The sequence below is a fragment of the Phaseolus vulgaris genome, chromosome 8, assembly GCF_000499845.2.
Source record: "Phaseolus vulgaris cultivar G19833 chromosome 8, P. vulgaris v2.0, whole genome shotgun sequence".
Classification (NCBI taxonomy): Eukaryota; Viridiplantae; Streptophyta; class Magnoliopsida; order Fabales; family Fabaceae; genus Phaseolus; species Phaseolus vulgaris.
In genome coordinates, this window is record NC_023752.2 from 45762631 (window position 1) to 45773393 (window position 10763).

A 10763-nucleotide genomic window follows, 5' to 3' on the forward strand; every position below is an offset into this window, starting at 1 on the left:
ACGGTACTGTTTGGATCCGAGTGAACATTGAAAAGCGAGAAAATCTTGTGTTTGTATCTACTGATTTGCGGGGAATAGAGGGAGGAGAAAGACAAAGAAAGTGAAAAAAGAATCTTGGCTGAGTAGTGAAGATTTGGAGAGAAAGTTTTATATTTGACCTTATTATCCTTCACCCATGTGCCATAACAGTTGTTACATGTAGCTCTGCAAATATTCGTTCTGCACTCACGCATGAGATTCCATCTGAAAAATTCAGTTTCGTACAAAGTTCCTCAAGAGTGGTGGGTGATGAGTTATAAATGTGAGAGGATGATAAATATGGAAGGGGAGAGGGAGGTGAGTTATGTGTTTTGACTTGAGGAAGTATCTTAGAGGTGGTCGGAGGTGCGCGGTTGTCGGAGGTGCACGGTGGTAGGAGGTGTGCAGTAGGCAGAAGTTCGGAAGTGTTGGAGGTGCGCGGTTGTGGAAGATTGAAGGTGTGGGTGGGATTGCGTTCGTGGTGGTGTTCTCTTGGTGGTGATCGGTTGACGGTTCCGTTGGTGGTGGTTCAGCTGGTGTGGCGGGTGAACGGTTTGTGGTGGTGATGGGTGGACGGTTCGTGGTGGTCAGTGGAGGATTCGTGGTGGTCGTCGGCACTCTGGTTCTCTATCTTTTGTGCAGGTATCAATTTCATAGATTAGGATTTGGAATGTGGAGAATGAAATAGATTTGTATTGTTTATTTATTTATTTTATTTGTTTATTGATTTTAATAGATGTATACCGATAACCTTTCAATTTCTTAAGTTGTTTGCTCAAAATGCATTAATGAGCATTAATGTGAAATTTTGAATGAGTTCTACTATCATTTGTTAATTAAAAAAAAAGAAAAAATTATTAATATGTAATTTATTTTTTAGGTATTTGAAAATATGTAGAGTTTATTTATAATATTTAATTGTTTTAAAAAATAAAGTAAAGGAATTTTATAAATATTATTTTAAATTTATAAAATAATTATAATTATACAATATATTTAAATATTTTAAAATATATAGATAGTCTATATATTATATTTTTTTAAAATCAAGTAAAACAAATTTGTAAATATTATTTTAAATTTATAAAATAATTATAAGTATACCAAATATTTAAATATTTTAAAATAATACTTTATAAACATATACATATAATATTTATTTTTTCTAAAATCAAAGTAAAAGAACTTTATAAATATTATTTTTAATTTATAAAATAATTATAAGTATACATAATATTTTAAATATTTTAAAATACTACTTTATATAGTCTACTTATAATATTTAATATTTTCTAAAATCAATTAAAAAACTTTATAAATATTATTCTGAATTTATAAAATAGTTATACGTATTCAGAATATTTAAATATTTTAAAACACTACTTCATAGATAGTTACTTATAATATTTATTTTTTTCTAAAATGAAGTAAAAGAACTTTATAAAAATTATTTTGAATTTGTAAAATAATTATAAGTATACCACTTTACTGAGTTTACATGTAATATATATATTTTTTTTAAATAAAGAAAGTAAAAAACTGGAGTATAAAGAATATTTTTTTATGAATTATATATATTTATTTTAATTTTATGTATTATTATTTGTCTAAAGTATGGTGGTTTAAACCTAATAGTTAAATTTATATGAATGTTAAGGATTTGTGACCATGTACAACGATAACCATTGGTCTATGTATTTCGACAATGTTGAGATGTCTAGCACGAATGACATGAATCCCGATGTAGTTGGTGTTGATTTCACACTAATTTCACAAATACAAGAGCAAATCAATTTGTGGACACAAGTAGCAGCAATGACAATCCTTTGCATGGTTGGATATGGATTGAATGTGTTGCGTGTGTTAACCGAGACAAATAATGCGATACGGGAGTTTATTCCACAAAAAGAGCGTCGTCGGCAAGAATTGATGTTGTACTTGGTCCATACTGAAAGATGTCGTGACATTATTCGCATGGGTCCGAAAGCATTTATTAATTTATGTCAACGAATAAGAGGAACAGGATGGTTAAAGATGCATTCCGATCTACAGTCGAAGAACAAGGGGCTAAATTTTTACACATCATTGGTCATAACGTCAAGAATCGAAGTGTTTCATTCTTCTTTCATCAGTCCGGGGAAACAGTGTCTCGTCACTTTCATAATGTTTTGAAGGCAATATTGATGTTGCATGGAGAGTTCTTAATTCAACCAGTTGGGACCGAGGTTGAACCTCATATCTTAAACAACAATCGATTTTTTCCATACTTTAAGGTATGAGTATGAGAAACAATAGTTAAATATTTAATTCATGTTATATGCAATGCAAGATATTTATAAATGTGAATTTGTTGTTTATTAGGATTGTTTAGGTGCCATAGACGAAACTCACGTTCGTGTTAAAGTCCCCCGAGCTGATGCTCCTTGTTTTCGTGGAAGAAAAGACTGACCAACGCAAAACGTATTTGCTGCTTGTGATTTTGACATGAAATTCACATATGTTATTACTGGGTGGGAAGGAACAACCTCTGATTCCAGGATATTGAAGGATGCATTTGTACGAGAGGATCCATTGGTCATTCCGGAAGGTTAGTTGAGTGTGTTTTCAAGTGCAATAAATATTCATTTGGTCACATGACTTATAAGTAATAAGTGTTATTGGATGGTTGTAGGCAAATACTACCTTGGAGACGCAGGTTTTATGCTCAAAGCCCAAGTTATAACTCCATATCGCGGAGTTCGATACCATCTAAAAGAGTATTCCCGAAGAGGTCCACAAAATGCCTGTGAGTTGTTTAATCATCGTCATTCCTCACTAAGAAATGTTATCGAAAGGACATTCGGTGTCCTCAAAAAGCGATTTCCAATTATAGGTAGCGGAACAGAGCCTCATTACTCTATGGACACTATGACTGATATTGTTTTAGCATGTTGTATTCTTCATAACTTTCTTCGCTTGGTGGATAATGATAACTCTTTGTTGGAAGAAGTTGACCGTGAGTTGATGCAAGGAGATATAGATGTGTCACATTCGCAAACTCGTGAGGATGACTACAGGCTCGGGTCACAAATTAGGGATACTATAGCAAATGAAATGTGGACAGGTTATTGTAATAATTAATTTTATGTAATATTCTTAATCTTATATTTATATTGTTGTAAGAACAAATTGTTCGTTTAATGTTGACATTCGGCCTTTATTAATCTTGATGTATGAAACTATTTATGTTATTGCAAAAGTTTAACCTTTTTTATTAGGTTTTATCATGGATCGCGGAAAGGGTATTGCTTCAGAGTCATCTACAGGTGTCCGTGAACACAAAAGATGGACTACCGACATGGATTTTCAACTGTTGAATGCCATGATCGATGAGGCATCTATGGGTAACTGCATTGATGGTAGTTGGACGACGCAGGGTTATACAAACATCGTTAAATCCCTACATCAGAGTGGATTAGTAGGGATTACAAAAAATAATGTGAAAAACAGGCAGAAAAGCCTTAAGGACAGATGGCGTGAGATCCATGATCTATTTAGTGGATTGAGTGGTTTCGCTTGGAATCCAACTTCAAAAATTTTCGAGGCCGAAGATGAAGTGTGGGATATGTTGATAAAGGTAACATATTCAACCTGATGATCACTTATCACATACATTAACCAATAATTATGAATATAAGTGTATTTCTTTTTGTTCCGTCCGGTTGACCGGGACGTCTTCGTGCGTGGCCTCAATCGTCAGCTAAGGACTCCTTCCCACTGAATGCCTGCAAATTTCCTGCAAAAAGAGGGCAGAGTGGCGCCCTAGCGGCCGTTTGCACTCCGACGCTCAAGTCAGCCAGCAAGAAACACCAAAAACTGTCCACCCACGTATCTGAGCGCCGCGTGTGGCACTCTGAAGGGTGGTAAAAGAACTGTGTATATGTGTGTGTGTTGTCCCCTTCAGGCAAAAATATTCTCCAGTCACTTGTACGTAATCCTAAAGCACGGGCAAGCAACCAGAGAGTTTCTCGTAAATTTGCCAAAGGTTCCAACCCTTTTTCCGACATTCCCAGCACTATTTAAACTGCCCTAGCATTTAAAGCGCCTTAAAGCGCTTTTAATCTCAAACGTAACGCACTCATTAAAGCGCTTAATTACGAAACGTAGCGCATTTAAGACGTTGAAACGCTCGGGAGCCCTAATAGTACCTGAATGCTCGGAAGGGAAACTGTATTGAATATCTTTAATTACCTGGCACCTGACTAGAGGGTGTTTCTATTCTGGCATGGCTGTCGTACACGTGGAGGGCCTCACGACTCCATGACCCCATCTGGGGGCGTTTCTGCCCACCTGGGGACGTCTCTACGTGTGAGCCCTCCTGCTTGGGAGTGCTACTGCGCTAGGGGTGGCTTTTTGGGTGCCAACTCATGCCCCCAAGTATCTAGCCACTTACTCTGAGAGCGTATCTGCCTTCCTCTCGCACCCTGCACCCGGTTATCCTGGGCGTGACCTTCCTCTTGGGTCGTATCTGTCCCGAAGGCGTCTCTGGGGCAGCAGGGGTACTTCACGAGTCAGGCTGCCCTTTACTGGTACTATCACTATGGCCTTGAAGCCACCTTTTCCTTCTCTTTATCACTTTCCCGAGATATCGGGTCCTGAGGCTTTCCCACGGCGTCGCTCCCTCCATGGTCTTTCCTACCCATGGGTATCGGGGAACCACACCGTGGTTGCCTTGCTTTTACACTGTTTGATCTGGCGACGCCCTGGCTGGGCGACGCCTCTACTCAGGCGACGCCTTGCCTTGGCGACGCCTTGTCCTGCCTTGGCGACGCTTCCTCTTGGCGTCTCTACACCGGGGCGACACCTTGAGTTGACTTTGACTTTCCAGTCGTTGACTTTGACGTTGACTTAGTCAACGCCCTGATACGGGACGGTACACTTTTAATTGATGAACAAGCAAAGCCCTCGGCTGCAAAGTGGCGAGTTAATCCCATCAGACACTACAAGTTGATGGAAGACTTATGGGGGCTTGATCGTGCTACCGGCCATAGTGGGAGAACAACATTGCGGTCGTCAATTCTAATTCAGTCTCATCATTTTAATGTACATCTTAATGATCAAAATATGGAGAACATCCTAGGGGAGTCGGAATTGGATGCGACCCAATGTGAAACTCCTCGCTCAATTGACCTTAATGTCGATTCATACAGTCCTGGCCCTAATCTGACACCCCCATCAGTGCCACCTCAGTCATCCCAGCCATCAGGTGGTACTTCTTCTTCTAGGGGCTCAAAAAGAAAAGCCTCCATGGTGGACGTCATTGATCTGCAATTGGAAAGGCTTAACACAAGGTTTGAAGGATTAACTGATATCCTTGGGAGGGGTAGTGATTAGTCAGATAGGTTATGTCATATTGCTGAGCGACAAGCCATATCGTCTGAGGTTGTCGCTTTGTCATCACAGCGAGTGGCTAATGCTACGGAAGAAAATCTGCAGTATAATAGACGCCATGTTGTTGCAGAAGAAGAACGAAACTCCATATTTCGTGAACACACGCGCACACTCCGTCGTACATCGACTTTCCAGTACTCTGAATATGATATTTGGGAAATGTTAGTGGAGATGAACATACAGGATGAAGATTTGTTGGATAACTGTTACGACTTCTTGTGTGGACATCCTAATGCAGTAAAACAACTCTTTCGTCTGCCTCTCGAGCGACGAATGAGAAAGTTGGTGAAGATAATGACTACAAATCCCTAAACTACGTAAGAATTTGGTTGTATTTTAGTAAGCATGTGTTTTTCTTTTCGGATCTGTAATCTTATTTATTATACGAATCCCTAAACAAATTAAGGACTTTCATAAATCTTTTGAATGATACATATTCATATGATTTTCCGAAACATTATTATTATTATTATTATTCACAAACTTTATCAATGAATTTTGCTTTAATAAACTAAAATAGTGCATTAATATTTATTTCATAATTTTTTTACAAACTCCAACACATTATCATAAATAATTTGTTCCAGTACCGAAAATAATCTTTTAATTGTGTACAATTATAATTCACAATTATAACTTTGTTTTAAATAAATTTTATGACAATCATAAATTTGGTTTGAAAATTTATATAATTTATATTTTTTCGAAATTAGCTCGAACACGGTTTGGAAATAACATTTCAATTGCAGAAAAAAAATATTTTAATTAAAAAAATTATAATTCACAAATAATCAATCAAAATAATTTTTTTATAAATTTTTAAATACAAGGACAAATGTGTAAAGTTACATTTTATCAATTAAAAAAGTACAATTTCAATCAGATCTATCTCATCACTCACAAACTTTATAAACTTTCCTAACACTTTCCACTCTATTTACCTTAATCCAAACACCATAACTTTCTTTACACTTTCTCTTCAAATCATCTCCTTTCCACTCCCTCATCCAAACATAACATACAAGTCAAAGAAATATTGAACATAGAAAATAAAAACTATTTTTGGTTGCAAGAGTGTTTTGTCTAATCACGCTTCTGGTAATTATTTTTGGAATGATAATCTCTTGTTTATGCTTTCCACTACTGCAAAATGTTTATTTTACGTCGACAAATAAAATCAGTTTTGAACCACAACCAATGTAAACAGAAACACAATAATAATTTTGTAATACGCGAGGAAGATAATACATTAGTTAAAACAAAAAATCAACAAATTGATGTAATTTTATTTAATACAAATTTTACATTGATGGATATAAACAAATGATGTAATATCTTTGACACCCTAAAAGTTATATGTGCACGAGTCACTTTCATTTCTCACTCGTAGACATTTCCATTTTCTTCCTCTTTGAAGGTTCATCTCTACAGTCCATACTGCAAAACATACTACAAGTTTTTGCCGCACCAGTGTCTTGTTATCGTCATTGTCATCTATCATGAGTCATCGTGAAACCACCATTGTTATCTACCGTGAAGTCACCGCTCAACCAAGTTAGTGACATTTGATTTATTTATATTTTTTATGTATACCTGATTAAGTTAGGAATAACTTTAATTAAATTATTTTTTATTAAAAACACAAATAAGACTATAATAACATTAGAATTAAGATTCAAATTAATATTAGATTATGCAGTACAAAGATGATTAGTAAGTCTTAAATGATACTATTAGTTATATGCTAAGTTTAGTAATATTTATTATGTTTTATTAGAGGTTTAACTTCTTTAACTAAATTTTAGCTTGAAATACGTCTATATACTTTATTGATAATTTTTATTGTAATTTTTTTTGTGATATATTGTATTAGTATTGAGTCTAAGAGTTTTCTAATCCTTGTCAATTTGTAATGTTTAATTTTAGAAATGTATATTTAAGTAGTGTGCATGATTATTTTTCCGATAGATAACGTTGTCATGTGGTTTTTTTCATTACATAAAAAGTCAAACACAAATTTCAAAGTTATGGAACATATTCTAAAAAAAATCATATTTCCATTTCATATATGCTATTATAAAAAAATAGTATTTATTTCGTATTGTAGTTTTTTACCAATGATGAATCATTGAGCGCAAACTGACACACTTGAAGAAATTCTTCATGAATAGGAAACATATTTTTTTATGTATTAGAAATGAGTATTTTCTATGTTTAAAATCGTGTTATTTAGATAATGTATTTTGATATGGTTAGTTTACGTATAATTTAATTTTGACAGTTTTGATATACTTTAGTAAATGTTGATGTTAATGTTGATATGTTTAAGTAGAATTTGGTATTTATTAGTCTAAATCAATATTGAATTTTAATTTTTTATAATCTAGTAGTATAGATGGTTAAATTTGTGTGTAATTACATATCGACAAACACACAAATTTAACCATTTTTCATTAGTTATTAATGTAAATCATCCAATTTTAAAATCATTGCCTAACAATAGAAGATTATGAAGCTTCATGGAGGAAGAATAAACATTTGAAAAAAGAATATTAAAAAAAAATCTTCTTATTAGTCTTGTAAAAATGTATAGGAGTAATCTTGTATAACAAAAATAATAGTAAAAAATTGTATAGAAATAGTGTTTTTCTTATGTAAAAATAAGAAGCATAAGTTGGTTTAATTTGGCCTAATTAGGATTTGATTTGAGGGTCAAATCTTTGATTTGCGATTCAACACGCAACCTTCTTTCTTAGAAAAGTGATAATTGAAGAAGTCAAGAGAATGAGTAAAACGGACCACCACACACCCCACAGCCATGCAAGATTCACGAGAGCTTTGGAACTTATAAATACATGAAGGAGCCTTGAATTGAGAGATAAGGTGATGAAATTTTCAAGCACCCTTTAGTCCCACATCACATAAAGTATTGAGGATGAAGAGTGATACAAACCATCTCGACAAACAGATGACTAGGGACACAACATACACTTCACAATTAAGTAAGTCATCTCAGCATCCAAGTCAAGGCCCCACCAAACTTCAAAAGGACCTCAGCAGAAGAAGAACTGGACATAGGCTAGAGCATCAAATGTTCTTTCTTCTGGTCATTTTAAAAGACAAGTTTATGTAAATAAATTGGGCTCACTTTGGGGGTCCAAATAGAAGAATAAGATAGAGTAGGGTGTGCTTAGTAATTTGAGTATGGTGTGCTTAGTAATTTGGGCTTGTGTCAAGTCGACCTTTCATGACATGTGCACCTAGGTTTAGGGTTTCTTTGACCTACCTTCTAGAAGGTTTCTCACAAATAAATCCTTTACCCCTCTAGCTCTTACTCCTCAAGTCACTCTCTCCTATATAAAGGGTGTTTTGCCTCATGTAATTTACACATTGAATTTTGAATAATAAAGAAACTCTGCATGAGTGTTTAGTGAGACTTGAGTGTTCTCCTTTGTGGGTCTTATCTTGAGTGCGTGTACACTTCAAGTGACGGCTCTTCACCATTTATCTTGGAGTTTTCTCCCCCTCCAAGTGCGTGATCCCTTTTTCCATAAACATATCTTAATTTCTTCACCTTTGTGTTTTTCTTTCCTTTTCCTTGCGTCATTCTTCCATACTTTTATTCATTTATGTTTGGCTTTCTTCATCATCTTATGTTTCTTTTCATGTCTTTAATTTCCGCTCCTTCGTCATCATAATCACCATATTTGTGTTTTCTCTTTGTCTTCTAGAAGTACACATTCACACTTACTTAACCACTTAGTTAAGTTCGTGTCCAGTGAGAATCTTCTTTGGGTTTCTCAGCGTAATTGCTAATCTCAAAACTTATAAACAAAAGAGTAACCCATAAAATGAGCAATCCTAAAATCAACTCACATCATGTGGTATTCAGAGCATGGTTATCTTGTGCTTAATGGCTTTTGAATTTATTTTTGCCTTTAATTTTCAACACATTTCAAGTATTGCTTTTATCTTCAAGCAATTTCAATTCAACATTTAAATTCTTGTCATTTACAATTCCGTCTTTTTATTTATTAAGTAATTTAAATTCTACTTTTCGAATTATTTATGTCAATTTTTTTTTTACCTTACCTATTTTGCTTGGGTCTTATGTTCTTAGTGTTCTAGGAGTCTTTAAATCCATTCTGCTTATTTTGCTTTTAATTGTGAAGAACTCAAAGTAAATAGAATTTGTTTAAGTGGTAGTTGATTTAGTTCCAAACAAAGAATTCAAGTGATCATATGAATTGAATCTCAATCTATTTGTGAAAATTGAAAGTGAATTAAAAATATGCATGTCAAGAATGTGGACATTTTAAATCCATAAAAACAAAACAAAGACATTTTTTTTAATGCAAATTACTTTTCAAGTTTAAAGTGCTAAGAGGATTCTTTTTATGTGGCAAAATTTTTTCATATCTGTGGAATTTTATCCTTTTTGCTTTTACAATTTTTAAGAAAATCAAACTTCATAGTTAAAAGTGAAGTAAGTTTCTTTGAGTCTTCACAAGTGCTTTTCTTGTTTGTTTTGTTAAAAGTTTTGTCATCCTCTAAATTCCAATTTTGTGTAGCTTTCTTTTTTTATATATAAAAACTTCCATGTTAAGCATCACTATGCAACTTGACATCTCAGTTAGACTGACACGTAAAGTAACAACAATCATCTGCCATCACATGAAAAACAATATTATTAAAAATAGAAAAAAAAGACAAAATAAATATGGGGGGACTAGACCAAAACCCCATATGTTAATAAAAACGATATATAGGTAGACTATACCTATTCATAAAGAATTCTAAGAACAGACTAGATCGAAACCTATTATCCAAATGAAATTATTCTTTATGAATAAATCCTAAATTAGTCAACTTATCAGCACACACATTCCCTTAACAAAAAATATGAGTAACCCTAAACCTGATTTTCCCATAGTAATTAAGACAAGTATCTCATCGATTACAAAGCATCCACGGAACATTAGTCCTAACAATAAACGCAACACAAACCAAGGTAGAATCACATTCAAGCCAGACATTAGTAAGCCCAACCACAGAGAACTCCGAGTTACAAGAAAAAAGTCCTAGCTGATTTAAGAGTGAGACGACTAGACTCATCTAAAATCCACTTAGGAATATCCTGTTCCTCCCTAACCATGATATGATTAAAAAAAATCATGGTTACACGTGAGTGAGTACATTAAATTGTTATTTTCACTAATTGTTTTCTTTCTTTTGTGCAAAATCATGGCTCATTTTTCTTTAGTAGAGTCTTCAAAGCCACAATCTCCTCAAAAGACACATCTTTTGGGGGAGTT

At 34.1% G+C, this 10763-nt stretch overlaps 1 protein-coding gene and 1 pseudogene across 1 annotated transcript; both read left to right on the forward strand.

Moving 5' to 3' along the window:
* Positions 1–535: 535 nt before the first annotated feature.
* On the forward strand, positions 536–3245 carry LOC137827149 (uncharacterized; annotated as a pseudogene).
* A 38-nt stretch (positions 3246–3283) lies between these two features.
* LOC137825222 (L10-interacting MYB domain-containing protein-like) lies at positions 3284–3652 on the forward strand. Its single transcript, XM_068630896.1, has one exon. The coding sequence runs from the start codon at positions 3284–3286 to the stop codon at positions 3650–3652; it is 369 nt and encodes a 122-aa protein (XP_068486997.1).
* Positions 3653–10763: the final 7111 nt, after the last annotated feature.

Bases quoted from the DNA above. Each gene is read 5' to 3' on its own strand.
- LOC137825222 (XM_068630896.1), top strand. From the start codon at position 3,284: ATGGATCGCGGAAAGGGTATTGCTTCAGAGTCATCTACAGGTGTCCGT.